Source organism: Rhineura floridana, chromosome 3 (assembly GCF_030035675.1).
Source record: "Rhineura floridana isolate rRhiFlo1 chromosome 3, rRhiFlo1.hap2, whole genome shotgun sequence".
In the NCBI taxonomy this organism is placed as follows: domain Eukaryota; kingdom Metazoa; phylum Chordata; class Lepidosauria; order Squamata; family Rhineuridae; genus Rhineura; species Rhineura floridana.
Window position 1 is genome coordinate 3,602,303 of NC_084482.1, and position 16,621 is coordinate 3,618,923.

General features: G+C 43.1%; 1 protein-coding gene across 2 annotated transcripts in view; it reads right to left on the reverse strand.

Moving 5' to 3' along the window:
* Window positions 1-10,442, reverse strand: part of LOC133379174 (mitochondrial adenyl nucleotide antiporter SLC25A23-like) — a 101,712-nt gene extending 91,270 nt beyond the window's left edge. The window contains exon 1 of one of the 2 annotated variants that reach the window (XM_061613902.1): window positions 10,015-10,439. In XM_061613902.1, the coding sequence (XP_061469886.1) occupies window positions 10,015-10,209 (195 nt within the window). In that variant the 5' untranslated portion in view covers window positions 10,210-10,439. Of the gene's footprint in view, window positions 1-10,014 lie in introns of both variants that reach the window. The other variant, XM_061613901.1, reaches the window with a different exon arrangement.
* Window positions 10,443-16,621: the final 6,179 nt, after the last annotated feature.

A 16,621-nucleotide genomic window follows, 5' to 3' on the forward strand; every position in this document is an offset into this window, starting at 1 on the left:
GTAGGTCTGTGCCCATACAAATGATTTAGTGCAGGGATGGCCAGAAGATAGACTGTAATCTATTGGTAGATCCCTGGGAGATTTGTAGTTAATTGGCAAGCGCTTCTGGCTTCCAGTTGTTTAACAATATTTATTAATAATAGAAACAAAAGGACACACATCCGTTTGGAAATTTGACAACTGAAATTAAGAATACTTGTGGAAAGTAGGAATAGATCTATGGGTGGAAAGACTGTGAGCTCATCTCAGTTCTGATAACCCTGTGCTCAGCAGCTTCTCAGACGCCTCGTTCTTTCATACTAGATGTACGTCTTTTGTAGCTGGCTGCAGTTGGTGGTTCTTGAGGTTCTAGTAAAACACAGGATGGTTCCCTGACTCTGCAACAGCAGTGCTCTCTCAGTAATGGCAACATTGCCATTCACTGAATGGGGATGGGGCAAGGTACCTATAAGTTCAAGGCTGGTGGCACCACCATCCTGCAGCACGTGGGCACACACCTGCAAGCTTGTGCTGCATTCCACCAAAGTACCCCCAACCTTGCCATCTCTGTGCCACTGCTGACCTATGCCATCAAATTATTGGAAATGTCTTGGCTACATTTCTCTTTCTTGACCTTTAGGAGGAAATAGAAAGCACACAACAGAATTTACCTTACCATTGATTTCAATAGGTTTTAAAAGACCAAGGAAGAGAAGTATAGTGGGTAATGTATATTGGAATTATAGAGGTATTGTAGTGTACAAGTTCTACAAAAGTCAGTATGGTGTAGTGGTAAGAGTACTGGACTAGGGCCTGGGAGACCTGGCTTCAAATCCTCCTTCAGCCATGAAACTCACTGGATGACTTCTGGGCTAGTCACCTTCTCAGCCTAAATTACCTCATAGGGCTATTCTGAGGATATATTTGAGAGGTGCAGGACTACGTATGCCACACTGAGCTCTTTGCAGGAAAGTTGAGACGTAAAGGAAATAGGGCATTAAATAAGATTAAGGCTACCTTGCACAGTTACTTGAGAGTAAGCTCCATTGAACTGTGAAAGTTACTTTCGATAAACCTGCTTGGGATTATGTTATTAAGATACAAGGGATAGCTATTATCAATAAATAATAGAAATTTTGGGTAACTATCATTTCTGAGCAATGTGTTACCTAGCCATTAAGTTATTTTATTATTGCAGTTGTGATAGCGGCTATTATTCATTACCTGCATAGGGGGGTTGGAGCAAGTTTTGGAATCTATTTGTGGCACTATCTTGAATAGTAGGTGTACTACTCGTAACAAGCAACAATGAGTCGCATGATGACACATTGAACATTTAACAGACATTATAAATTTTATATTTATTGATAAATCACCTAGTATTTAAAGGAAAGGATTGAATTTAGAAGTTAAAGGCTGTAATTCTATATTCACATTCACTTCAGGAGTAAGCCCCACTAAACTCAGTGGAACTTACTTCTGAGTAAACATGGCTAGGACTGCACTGGACTGTGAGCAGACACAGAGGCAAACTCCCCTCCCTTTCTCTGCCCCCCCCCAACTGTTTATTTTAAGAGGCTGGAATCCTAATGGTTCTTACCTGAGAGTAAGTCCCACCAAACTGAATGGAATTTACTTTAGGCATGGGGTTAGGATTGTACTTTAACAATGTAAACAGTCCTTGCCTAGCTCTAGCTTCTCTGACAGAACACTTGCTTTTTTTTAGGCAATCCTAACTTCACTTACCTGGGAGTAAGCCCCATTGAACTAAGTGAGACTTACTTCTGAGTCGACATATTTGCTCAGAATCTCTGACCTTCTCTCAAAATAGCAGTTTCCACTTGTCTGAGCCCACAAGAGGCTTAAACTCCATTTAAGTTTGTAAAACAAACTTATTTTTTAAACCTAGCTCTAGCTTCCTCACAAGTCTCTCTCACATTTTTAGTCACTCCATTTACCTGGGAGTAAGCACCATTGAACTCAGTGGGATTTACTTCTGAGTAGACATTTTGCCTGCTTCCTTCCCCTCAGGCTTATTGCTAGCACACAGCTCTGCTCCATTTACCTGGGAGTAAGCCCCACTGAACTCAGTGGGATTTACTTCTGAGTAGACATTTTTAAAATTCAAATGTGAATCCTGCAAAGCTCTCTCCTCTCCATTTTTTTCCTCTGTCCTTTCCTCAAACTCACTCATTGCCAGCACACAGAAGCACTGCACTCAATGGGACTTACTTCTGAGTAGACTTTTTAAAAATTGTAGTAAGTCCTTCAAAGCTCCCCCCCCCACCCGTTTTTTGCATCTTTCCTTCCCTCAAGCTCATTTGTTGCTTCAGGCTGGTCTCCCTTCCCTCCATTTTAGCTTTATTCTTCTTTCCCGCTCCATGGCTCCAGCGACTGACGTTTCCTTCAGCCCATTTCTGATTGGCTGTTGCTGCTGCTGCAACAAAGCTCAGGCTGTCCCCGGGGAGACACGATCAGCTCTACGGGGACAGCATGCAGAGAGAATCACCACGTGAGCAGAAGACGTCTTTTTTCAGGATGCCTGTACACGTGGTGATTTTTGAAATCACCACTGTGTAGACTCTTTCTCAAGAGCAGATGTACCCAGGTACAGGGGGCTTCTACCTGGGTACAGAGTAATGTGTGAATACCCCCCATATTTGACGGTGAAGCTAGATCAGTTCATTATGCCTACACAGTGGGAGAAATGACACGGAGGTCTATGAAATGGTGTGGATGCTGTGGAGGCTGGAGAAGCTTCTGGGTCTACTCATCTTGCTACTGCCATTTAGTCTTGCCACTGGTCACAAAAAGCCATTTGGCCCACCATTTCGCTAGACATCTCCCTTTAAGGTGGAGCTGGTATTCCAGAGCTCAACAGGTCATTTCCTCATTTGCCATCTGGGACCTGAGAGATAGTAAAAAGGCCGTCACAGAAAAGTTAAAAATAACTATGGGAGCCATGAGCTATTCATAACTATTTATAACTTTATGTGTTCATTTGGGTGTTTCATTCCTCAAGTCCAGCCCCCTTGGCAGGCAGCCTTGGCCCTTTCAGATTTCTGGTTTGTACAGACACACACACACACACTCCAATGGGTGGGATTTTTCAAGCAGGTGTGTAAGAAGATTCCTCTTAGCAACAAACCTTTTGGATACCACAAAGTTCCCTCACCTGCAGAGAAAATTACTCTGGTGTATGTAGAAGGTCTTTCCACAAATTACTTTTAAGGTAGAAGCTGGGGTACAGGCCCACCAAATCTTGCTATCTAGCTGGCCGCCTTCTAGTCCCAGAAGCATGGGACTCTCTGGATTACTCTGTAGAATTTATAATTTAGAGGTATTCCCTTAAGTATTAAGAAGCTGGAATTTGAGGACTTGCTCTAAAGTCTTATGACCTACGCAGTTCCAAAGGCACAATTTTGTCTTAAAAGTTCCTGAGAATAATGTTGTTTCACACTGTTCCTCATGTCTGTGGAGTGGACCCAGAATAATTACAAATGGCTAGGAGGAGAAAAATGGCATGCAACAAAGATTATGCATATTTACCATGGATGGCCCAAGTTATTTTGCTGCCTAACACAGAAGAGTACTCACCCCCCCCCCCGGACAGGGTACATAGTACTTAAGGCTGGCAAAGTTATTTTTGGCATTCAAGGCAGATAATCCCACAAGCACCTCTCCCCTTCCCTGGCAGTACAAAATACAATAATAAATAACTAATAATTTGCTGCTGTTCCAGAACACCCCTAATCACCTCATTCGGCTAACGGTAGGGCCAGTCCTGAACTGCTTATGCAGAAACGCTTATGCCATCTCTGTTACCTTTTTAGTGCCTACTGAAGACCTTCCTCTTTCAACAAGCCTTTTAAGTAGAGATCTTATCCCAGTCTGCGTCTGTGTTGGAATTCCTTTTTAATATGTTTTTAAACCTTTTGTAAAAAAGTAGATACTGCAAAAGTTTTTTTTAAATGATTTTATAGATGTTTTGTTTTAATATGTTTTTAATTGCTTTTTTAATTCATTTTAAAGTCTGCTTTTATGATGTTAAAGTGTTTTTAGTGCTTTTGTTTGCCACCCAGGATATAAAGTAAATAAATAAATAATTCCTGTGAACAGTACTGTTTCAGTACTGTCTTACTGAGCCTTATCGACAAGAAAACATGTGCAGGATTGCAGCCTTCATCATTTCATTATTACTTTCCATGTTCCAGGGCTAAACCCTGGCAATTAACACAGGTTCCCAAGGCTCAGTCTTCCTAAGGACTGGCTCAATTTAAATCCTGTTTAGGTGTTGTTTCTGGCTCAGACTTTGTGACGAAGTGGGAACTTGAGGCGTGACAAAGAGCGACAACCTCCATATCATCTGCATGGTTAACATTTCTTCCCTCTATGTAGGCAAAAGGAAGTTTCGCCATCAAATTATGCTAAATGTCATTTGGAGTTCACATACCGAAGGAGACTTTAAAACACCAGTGTGGGTAAACATTGTGTGGGGTTTAGGCCCATCAGTCACACTGCACTTTTCCTGTCAGCAGACTTCCTATACATAATTTATTTGCAAGATAGTAAGGCAGTCTGTCCACGCAATTCAGAGTTTAAGGAGTATGTTCTCACAGAGAGAGTAAGCAGTAATAAGGAAAGAACTGACAAGCTCCACCAACGTAATGTTGACAACAGCTGTTCTTAAAACAGGGGCTGTACAACAATTTTTAAAAAAATAAAGAGGTCAGTGACCTAAACATGTGAATTATAGCAAATTCATCCATATATGAGCATGCCTGGCCCTTGTATGCATTTCTGTGCAGTACTTTCCATTGCTGCGCTGTACTCCATTAATTTCCCCTGCATTAAGCTGGGGTTGGAATATCTGGCTTACAAGGCCCCTTCCAACTCTGTGATTACGGGATCCAGTACATGGCAAGAGTCTGATATAGTTGTTGGAAAAAATGTGAAGTAAATCTGAATCTGTTAATTAACACATCCGGTTTCCGGAATAACCTAGTGTCTAACCCCGCCAGCTTCAAAGTGAATCCAGGAGCATTCGTAAAGTGGCATACAAACGGAAAGGTGCATTTTAGTCTGCAGACAACACACACACACACACACACACACACAAATACTTAATATGTTTTTTTAATGTTTTTAACCCTTATTTATTTTATTTATTTATTTATTTTATTTTATTTATATACCGCCCTAAGCCAAAAAGGCTCTCTGGGTGGTGTACATAGAGGATAAACAAGAAAATATATGAATAGAACAAATATAAGAAAATCAAAAAGCAAAAGTAGTTTTTTAAATGTTTTTAACGCTGTTTTGTTTTAGTGTATTTCAAGATCTGTTTTTATGATGTTTTAAAGTGTTTTTAGCACTTTGTTTGCCACCCTGGGCTCCTGCTGGGAGGAAGAGCGGGATACAAATTAAATATAAATAAATAAATAAATAAATAAATACTGCATTACACAAAAGAACCAGGGTCATATATCTCAAGCCATACAGTGCAACTGCATGGGGAGTTTTTGGCCCATCTTCCACTCTGCTTCTACAGCCATTTGATTGCATGCTGAGGATAAACACTAGTAACATTCCTTTCCCTTTGTAACAACTTAAGCCCGGCTCACAACACTGTCAGAGAAATGGGCTCTTAGCTAGTGATGAAAATGGCATAGCCTTAATAAGGACAAGGCTTTAATATAGCTCTTCCGTGGAGTATTTTTTAAAATCCCTGTTTAACCTAGGGAAATTGAGACACAGAAGACTGAAATAATCTCTTAGGCTGCCATTCTGTATCTGTTTACCTAGGAATGATCTCCACTTAACTCAATGGGACTTACTTCTGAGTAGGCAGGTATAGGATTGTGTGATAATCATAAACACACTTACTTCTGAGTAAACCTACTTAGGACTGCACTGTTAGTTATGATGGCAGACTTAGCAAGAGATATCCCAACTTCCAGCTGCCTCTTCCTAAGCCGAGAATCCATCTATTTTAGGCCACTAGTTTCCTTGGCAACCCACTCCTGCTTGTTTTTAAATACTGAATTCAAAATAAAGAATATGAGCTATCAAACAGCAGTTTGGCTTCAAGCCAGTTGTTATGGAATTCCATTGTGTTGCTATCTACCTAGATATCTTGTTTAAGATAATAATCTTTTTTTTAAGTATATCCTTTGCATCAGAGATGGGGAACCTATGGGGTCCATCAGTTGTTCCTGGACTCCCAACTCCTAGTCATCGTAGCCAGTGGTCAAGGATGATAGGAGTTGCAACCCAACAACATCTGAATGGTCACAAGTTCTCCATCCTTGCTTTACACTTCTGCCATTCACTTGCTGTTCCAGCAGAGCAAAATAAAGCTATAGCCTCCCAGTCCTTCATCAGCAGGACAGGATGTATTATCCAGGTATTTAAGAAGTACATTTATTACGTTTTTTTCTATACCACTTCTCTATAAAGCATGCACATATAAAATGATTTCTATGCCTTCCCCTCAGAGCCAGTTCATGCACACATGTATAACTCATTGACTGTAGCATTAAGAGTCCAAATGAATGAGCCATTGCAGGTTAACTACCAAAGAGCAGGTGTCTATAAAACCCTATGTGACCTGTAACTCAGTACTTTTTAATCGAGTCATTCAGGTGAGATGGGAATCCTCAGACATTTTTATCACTTGATAATTCAGCAAGTGCTGAATATGGATGTGTTAACTGGTCAACAAGGAAGACGCTGAGTAGAGTACCCCTGATACCTCTTTCCAATGGAATAATAGTTTAGGGATGAGGAGCCTGTGACTCTCCACATGTTGCTGAACTCCCAACTCCCATCAGCCTCTGCCCGCATAGTCCATGATCAGAGATTATGGGATTTGGAGTTCAGCAACATTTGGAGGACCAAAGGTTCTGTATTTACACCTCTTCCATTCCCTTGCTGTTCCTTTTCACTGGAGTATTCCTTACATCAGAGCTAAATAAATTAATAGTTTCACACACAGATACTTAAAGAATAACCACACAATGCACTGTATGCTGTTCTAATGCACTCTGAATGAAGCTATAGAATCTGCCAACAATGCATTAGCTGCTGCAAAAGAGCATTTGGAAAAGTACAGATGGAAAGCAACAAATTCCAAAACTAGATTCCTTTCATGAGAAGAAATTATTTAATGACATTTCTCAAAGGCAGTGTATGGATTTACACCATTGTCTGGTATACACTAGTCCAGAGTTGGGGATGGAACCAGTGGTCTTCCAGATGTTGGACTATACCTCCCATCATCCCTGAACATTGGCTATGCTTGGCTGGGGCTGATGGGACTTGGAGTCCAGCAACATCCGGTGAGCCACAAGTTAGCCACCTCTGCACTAGCCAAGCCATTATCTGCACATGATTATTATGCTGAGTTTGCAACACATCTGAATTTTAATTTAACTGTCAAAAGACAATACTGCATTTCATTGTCATTTGACTCCATAAATTATGATTTTTTCTCTATATCTATGTGATGTATTCACACACCTGTCAACTGAAGATAGCACTTCATAATCTGATGAAGTGGCCAACAACAACAAAAGTCCAGAAAAGCTTCTGCCATAAAAGATCTGTTCATCTTTAAAGGTGCAACAGCCTCATTGCTGCTTTTGCTCCAACAGACTAAAACAGCTATCCCCACTGCAATTTCTTAGAAGTATGTCCAAAAGCTGTACTGGAAAGCCCAGCTTTTAATCTTTCAGAGAGCAGGGCCCACTATGGTTACCCTATGTATACATTTTGCATGTGTTCAAATACATTTTAATTACTGAACATATTCCCCTGCCTGACCCCTAGCATTCAAAGAGTTTCCAAGATTCAAATTAAACCTTGCCTGCACTGATACACACGCATACACACGCACACTTATCTGCATGCACTTTTCAGGGTGCAAAGTAAGAGAAGGCTTTTACATCAAAATATTAAAGCAGCCATGCTGAATCAGGCCAGTGACCCATCTAGGCCAGCATCCTGTTCACACAGTGGCCAAGCAGATGCCCAAGGTAAGCTTGCAAGCAGGTCCTGAGCACAAAGAGCACTTTCCCCTCTTCCAGCTACCAGTATTCTTCGGAAGGATACTGCCTCCGACTATGGAGGCAGAGCATAGCCATCATGACTAGTAGCCACTGATACTCTTATCCTCCATGAATTTGCTTAATCTTCTTTTAAAGCCATCCAATTGGTAGCCATCACTACCTCTTGTGGGAGTGTCCATAGTTTAACTGTGCGCTGTGTGAAGAAGTACATTATTTTGTCTGCCCTGAATTTTCCAAAATTCAGCTTCATTGGATGTCCACGAGTTCTAGTATTATGAGAGAGGAACAAAAGCTTTTCTCTACCCACTTTCTCTGCATAATGTTATACACTTCTATCATGTCCCCTCTTTCTTGCCTTTTCTCTAAACTAAAAAGCCCCAAATGCTGCAACCTTTCCTCATAGGGAGTCCCTTCATCCCCTTGATCATTGTGGTTGCCCTATTCTGAACCTTTTCCAGCTCTACAATCTCTTTTTTGAGGTGAGGCAACCAGAACTGTACACAGTATTTCAAATGTGGCTGCACCATAGATTTATATAACACCATTATGATATTTGCAGTTTTATTTTCAATACCTTTCCTAGTGATCCCTAGCACACCAGGTTGATATCTTCATTGAGCTATCCACTACGACCCCAAGGTCTTGTTCCTGGTCGGTCATAACCAGTTCAGACCCCATATGTGAAATTAAGAATGAAGCATAAGTTTACACTTGTTTACATTGGCTTGCTTTTGTCTTTTTACCACCCATTCACTCAATTTGGAGAGGTCCTTTTGGAGCTCTTCACAATCCCTTTTTGTTTTAACCACCCTGAACAATTTAGTATCACCAGCAAACTTGGGCACCTCACTGCTCATCTCTCATTCTTGTTTAAGAACAAGTTTAAAAGCACACGTCCCAATACTGATCCTTGGGGTACTCCACTTTCTACATCCTCCATTGGGAGAACTGTCAATTTATTCCTGCTCTCTGCTTCCTGTTTCCTAGCTAGTTCCTGATCCACAAGAGGACCTTTCCTTATTCCATGATGGCTAAGCTTACTTTGTAAGGTTACTTTATACCTTTAAAACTTTGTACAATGGAGGGGATTTTGGCACCTGCTGCTTGCCAGGCTGGGGTAATAAGCTGCAGCAGCTGAAATCCCCCTCCCTCCTACAGAACCGTGAAAAGGGCACAGGAGCGTTGCCCTCCTTCCTAGACATCTGGTCACCCTCACATATATACCTGCTACCACGGTTGCCAACTTTTGCTACTTTAAGGCAGAAGGAGTAATTATTTTGTCATTGTTCTGACAACAGGGGGTGGGTGAGGGCAGAGATCTTTTCTAGTGCCAGAGTGGGAGCTAGGGTGACTCATAAGAAAAGCCTTCTTGTAATGCAGCAATTGTGAGGGTAAGTGGGGATTCTGTCCCCAACAATAGAAGGCAAGAGGCCCCTCCCCAGCAGCTAAACATGGAATCCAGTCTTTGGTAATCAACCAAACCATCTCCATCCCCACTAAAAAGACAGACGCCTCCCTTCTGGCCTCTGGAAATTGGAAAACAGGAGATTCCGGAGAAACGATTGGGTTAGGATGCCGAGTGGCCAGATGCAAAAGAGGACTGGGCTCCTTTACTTCTAATATCTATGTAGGAGTAGCTTGCATGCTAAACTACCCCTGCTAAGATCCCCTGTCCTATTTTGAACCTGGTCGTCCTCTTTGCAGGTGGGCTGCAGGGGGAGGGACACGCAGTACATCCATACTCCTACTATGTATGCTCTAAGAAAAGATATAAACGAGAATTAAGTCTGATGGACCACACTCCAGCTCGGTTAGTCTCATCCTCAAGTCCCTATTTCAGTGCGAACCCTCTTCCTACCCTCCCGTGCCTCAGTTTCCCCCTTGTTTTGCTGAAGATGATCTATGGGCCGGATGGATGGTAACGCTTGCTTAGATGTCTAATGTAACTCCACTGGCCGCGGCTGACCTGCTCGGCGTGGGAGCTGGCGTCCATGCCCATTCGGGCCAGGCCCTCGCGGAGCTCATTGATGTCCACTCGCCCATCCTTGTTGGTGTCTAGCTGCTCGAAGAGATTGGCCCAACGCTGGTGGCGATCGGGGTCGCGGGAGTTTTCCTGGAGGATCACCTGCCGAGGCCCAGACCTCTCTCGGGGCCCCAGCATGGCACGGCACTTGTTCTCTTCACTAGACCCCCGCGATGGGCGGTGGTACTAATAGGTTTATGCCTTCAGGGTGGCTGCCGTTGTTGCTTGCCCTGCAGCATGGGCCAAGCTCCATAGCTTCACTCCTCCTGCCCAGTCTCAAGTCAGGCTCGCTTTGCAAAAACGCAGGCACCCGCCAGCAGAAGGGCATTTAACAATGTGCTGGTTGGCGTCGCCTCCCACAGTGATTTTCTCCTTCCTCCAGTCCACACTAAAAAAAAAAAAAGTGGAGGAAAACATTCTGCGAGATTAACTGAAGGGTTAATCCGCTTCAGGAGGTGGGGAACAAGCGAGCGGGCGACGAGCGGAGGGAGCCACAAGCTCAGGACTTGGGAGTCCGATGGTGAGCCTTTGCTTTGGAAATGCACAGGATTAGACCAACGGGGCATTACTGGGTTCTCTACTGCAACAGTTATCTCACTGGTCTTTAGCTGTGGCTGTAAGGGAATGCAGTCATACGATGCAACAGCAGCTAAGAGAGGAAGTACAACAAATCTATCAGTACTTAGAAGTAAGCTCTAGTAGTGCTTTATCCCGAGTCCTGTTGCGCTGTGTGTAATTTGTGTGTGCTTAATTTAGTTTAAAGCAACACCACAGCAGCAGAGTAACAGCAGATGTTGAAACGCGAGTGTGCCAGCGTGTGCGTGCGTTTACCTAAGAAAGCAGGCTTTTACCTTGCATCAGCATCACTGAGACTTGAGACTTAGTAAAATAAGAAAAGCTACTTTATTTATAGAAATACATTGTAGATAGAAAAGCATACCTAGTTCTAACTAACTAAATTGGAGGCATAATGCCCAGGTGCGGGAGTTAGCCCCATGCTAGGAGAGAGAGCAGAGACAAAGGAATGTCTTCTCTCTCCCGGACAGTCAGAGAAGAAAGAGGTGGAAAGGGGGGAAGGAGGAGGGGCAGGTAAGCTTCCCTAAAGACGTAACAGTCTAGCGACAGAAGGAAGTCAGTCAGAGCATCACAGGTAAAGGTAAACAAAGCCTATCCATCTGGAGGACCCTCACTCTATCTCCCTTCTGGAGCATAAACAAAAGAACAAAACAGGAGTTGCTCTTGCCCCACTTCCAACAAGTCCCAGGTAAGTGTGTACAGGACTGCAGCCTGAGGCAGGAATCAGTAAAGGTCAGTGTAGTCGTCCAGCACTCTGTTCTCACAGGGTCCAACCAGATGTCTATGGGAAGCCTGTCAATAGGATATGAGTGTAGTACGTGACATGAGTCCTCTTCACTTGTGATTCTCGGTAACTAATATTCAGAACCTGGAGGCAATATATAGCCATCATCACTAATAGCCATTGATGGCCTTTATCCTGCATGGATTTGTCTAATTGCTTTTTAAATCCATAGAAATTGGCAGACATCACAAGATGTGGTAGCGATCCGCAAGTCACCTCTGCTATGAATGTGCAAGGTATTTTAGCGAAGCCACTATTTAAGTTGCAATTTCCTATCTGATCATCGGAAACTTAAGTACACAGAGTCTGACCATTGCTTCATCTCCTCCTTGCTACTGTCCAGCTGTGGCTTAGCAAGGTTTCAGAACATTGCCAGTGCTGCATCTGCAAAGACCTTAATTGGTTCTCCTGGGCAGGGCACCCAGATTCTGAGCTTCCTTTTAAAAAAAAGAAGTAAGTCCCTCCCGGAAAGAACTTTATGAAGCACAATGTGCAGGCACCCTTCTAAGCGATTTCTGAGAAATGGGCCAGCCTGACTGCTCCCACCTATCAGTGTTTTAGGCAATGACTGAAGTTAGAGTTGTGATTGACAACTGAGTTGTTTCAACACCAGGAAATAGGAATTCCTGGACTCCTAAAGAACTGCTGTTTTCCCTTCCACTATAGTGCACTTTTCCTGTACTAAAGTAATTGTGAGTGTGGTATGGCCACCTTGTATTTTTCCCCCTGGTACTGAGCAATGCTCCCTGTTGTTATCGGACAGCAATAGCATCTTTATGTGTGTGTGTAATCATTGTATGAACTCCACAATCAGAACCAGCAGAATGTAGCTGACATCCCATGGTAAACATGAGGTTGTGCAGACCAGGACAGGAGGAAGAGGGGAACTAGCAATGACTGTATCCTCTTTTAATATAGTTATGCTATGCCCCTCCATGGCAGCCATTTGGTGATTAGTGCCCACAGCACTAACTTAAAATTCAGAATGTGCCCATTGGTCCAAAAAAAGTTGGCGACCCTTGTTCTACATACAAATCGTAAGTTATACCACTAAACTATAGCTCATCCTGATCTGAAATATGGTGAAAACAATGTTCTATATGACAGGGCTATTGTAAAGATTGCAAAGTAATGTGTGTAAAGTTGTGTGGAGCACTTGAAAACACATTTTAAAAAATATAATTAGTCCAATGGAGTAATTCAAGTCTGCCTTGGCAGAGTTACCAACTTTTTAATCAGCCCATGTAAGCTTTTCTAGACCACCTTTTAGGACAAAACCCTCTAAGGCAGATTACATAAACCCATAAAATACAATACCATTCACTAATAGGCAAAAAAACCTTGCGGTTTAAGAACATACCTATAGCCCACAGCTATTCTATCAAACTTTAAAAAGCAGGGAAATTGGGCAGCTACAGTGAATGCACCAGGGGAGCAGGAGACCTGAACTCCTCTCTGAGATATTGTACTGCCCTACAAATTGGTCAAAATGCAAACACCATTTGGGTTGGTCTTTCACAGTCCAATCCACTTCCTGTGTAGCTTGGAAGAATTTGGTAACATGTGCCTCTGAGCATATGGCAACACCTGCCATCTCCAAAGATAGAGAATTATATTTTTGTATGTTCGTTGGTGTTCTTCTTACTTTGCTTCTTTCCTGTGTTACTAATGTTTCTACACAGAATGTGACCTAGAAAATTTTATTTCCCTCACTGTTCATCCCAGAAATCTGTGTCAAATTTATTTTTATTAATTTCAAAGCCTTTTTATTGGTCAGTGTCATATGATGGTGAAGACAGCCTTTTGTGTTTCAAATTGGAGGTTATGTCCTATTTCTATTTTGGGTCCATTAACAGTTGAATCTGAAACTGCAGTTTGATGTAAAATCAGACTGATTCCAATATGTTGCTACTTCAGCAATGACTCTAGCTGTTGGAAAGAAGAGGATGCATGTTTTCAGCCTGCTACGTTTAAACCATTTCATTTAAGGCAAGGTGGGCACGGTCAATTAAAAACATAGAGCACACCTGCCATTTTTCTGGAATATATTTCACCTCCCACTGTTTTATCTTGTGCAAATTGAGACACTCCTGAGGTCCACTGGAGACTATTCTGCAGAAGTCAGTGCCCTTATTCCGCAATTATGTTTGGATTTTTTTTAGTGTAAATTTTGCAAAATGTTGCTGTACTTCACATATTCACAGAAATAGAAACAAAAGAAAATGATTTCCTATAGGAAACTTCACTAAAATTGCAAAGGAAATCAGACATATTCAAAGTGACCATGTGAACTATGTCAACTGTCTTAATAATGTTGCTTCCTCCCTGCTAAAACAAGATCAACACAGCACATGACTTGTTTCTGTTATTTGGGCTGATTGCAGGTGTTGCCACCACTCACCATATGCTCAGAGGCACATGTTACCAAATTCTTCCAAGCTACACAGGAAGTGGATTGGACTGTGAAAGACCAACCCAAATGGTGTTTGCATTTTGACCAATTTGTAGGGCAGTCCAATATCTCAGAGAGGAGTTCAGGTTTTCTGCTCCCCTGGTGCATTCATAGCTGCCCAATTTCCCTGCTTTTTAAAGTTTGATAGAAATAGCTGTGGGCTATAGGTACATTCTTAAACCGCAAGGTTTTTTGCCTATTAGTGAATTTCCCTGCTTTTTAATCTGGGAGGTAAGAAATGGGATCCTGTCCTGTGCAAGTTTGCTGAGAATGGATTGATTATTTGCATGTTTATTGAGTTCAATGGGATTTGCTCCCCTGCAGTCATGCTTAGGATAGGTGAAACGGACCACAGAGGATGGGGAGGGAAGGAGGAGGGAGGGGAGGAAACACAGAGGGGAGGAGGGGGATGGGAGCTGGAAGGAGGGGGAGGGGTGGAGGACAGGTTTGATCATTTGCATGTTTATTGAATTCAGTGCGATTTACTCCCGTGCAATCATGCTTAGGATAGGTAAAACTGACCAGGTGGGGAGGGAGGGAGGGCTGGAGTGGGCAGGGGAGGAGGGAGGAGGAAGGGAGAGGAGAGGGGAAGGAGAGGAAAAGCAGGTCTGATCACTTGCATGCTTATTGAGTTCAGTGGGATTTACTCCTATGCAATCATGGTTAGGATAGGAAAAACTGACCATGGGGAAAAAAAGGGGGGAAGGAGTATATTGGAGGGGGGCAAAGGAAGGGGGAGAGGAGGGCAGGTTTGATCATTTGCATGCTTATAGAGTTCAATGGTATTTACTTCCATGCAATCATGCTTAAGATAGGTAAAACTGACCATGGGGAGGAGGAGGAGGAGGGGATTGGAAGGGGATGGGAATGGGGAGGGAGGGGCAAAGGGGCAAGAGGGAGAGGATAGGATGGAGGAGAAGGGAGGTTGGGTTTGATCATTTGCATACTTCTTGAGTTCAGTGGGATTTATTTCTATGCAATCGTATTTGAAAATGGAAATGGACTGCCTTCAAGTTGACCAGACTTATGGTGACCCTTTGAATAGGGTTTTCATGGTAAATGGTATTCAGAGGTGGTTTTACCATTGCCTTCCTCCGACGCTGAGAGGCAGTGACTGGCCCAAGGTCACCCAGTCAGCTTCATGGCTGTGTAGGGATTTGAACCCTGGTCTCCCAGTTCATAGTTCAACACTGACCCAGGGGAGAGGCAGGGAGGGGAAGAGGAGGGGGAGGGGAGGATATTGGGTGGGTGGGCACTGGGCAGAGGGGAAGCCCCTTTCCTTTCCAAACGGAAAACCTTGGGAAAACCTTGTGAATACAGTGGAAGACAAACAAAGGGACCTTGATAGGCTGGAGCATTGGGCTGAAAACAACAGAATGAAATTCAACAGGGATAAATGCAAAGTTCTACACTTGGGAAAAAGAAATCAAATGCACAGTTATAAGATGGGGGATACTTGCAAGAAGGATCCTGGAATTGTCATTGATCACAAGCGGAATATGAGCCAATAGTGTGATGTGGCTGCAAAAAACGCAAATATAATTTTAGGCTGCATTAACAGAAGTATAGTTTCCAAATTGTGTGAAGTATTAGTTCCCCTCTATTCAGCACTGGTTAGGCCTCATCTTGAATACTGCATCCAGTTCTGGTCTCCGCACTTCAAGAAGGATGCAGACAAACTGGAACATTCATTACATTCATTACATGCCACAGAGGGTTTGGAGCAAGTTTAAAACAGACTTTTTGGAATCTATTTGTGGCACTATCCTGAGGAGCAGGTGTTTAACAAGCAACAGTAAGAGTCACATGATGACACACTGAACATTTAACAGACATACATTTTATAATATTTATTGATAAATCACCTAGTATTTAAAGGAAAGAACTGAATTTAGAAGTTAAAGGCTGTAATTCTATGTTCACTTTCACTTCAGGAGTAAGCTGCAATAAACTCAGTGGAACTTACTTCTGGTGATGTGTGTGTGTGTATGTGTGTTCCCACCCCCACTGTCTCCCACAGCCTGCCCTTTCCATTGGCTCAATCGCCCTGCCCCCACCCACGCTCTCTCCCACTGCCTGCCTTCCCCACTCTGAATCTAGCTTGAGGGAAGGAAAGAGTCAAAAAGTGGGGGGGGGCCTTTGAAGGACGTTGGCAATTTTTTAAAAGTCTATTCAGAAGCTCTGCTCCACTTACCTGTGAGTAAGCCCCACTGAACTCAGTGAGATTTACTTCTGAGTAGACATTTTACCGCCTTCCTTCCCTTCAAGCTCATTGCTAGCACACAAAACCTCCACTTACCTGGGAGTAAGACCCACTGAACTCAATGGGATTTACTTCTGAGCAGACAGTTTTCCTCCTTCCTTCCCTGAAGCTCACTGCTAGCACACAAAAGCACCACTCCACTTACCTGGGAGTAAGCCCCACTGAACTCAATGGGACTTACTTCCGAGTAGAGTTTTTTAAAAATGCAGAGTTTTTCAAAGCTCCCCCCCATTTTTTGACTCTTTCCCACTCACCTCTATTCTGCTGCTGCTTTCTCCCTCCATCTGCCATTTTCTCTCTCTCTCACTTGCTTCCTCACACAGAGCAAGCTCAGCGGAAGGCCAGTGTGAGTCACATGTCTCTTGCCCACCAATCACAGGAGCAGACTTCCCTTGCTTCCTCGAAGTAACTGGAAGGGGAAGGGGAGGGGGAGGGAGAGTGAAACTGAAAGAAGTCTTTCTTCTGCGCATGCGGT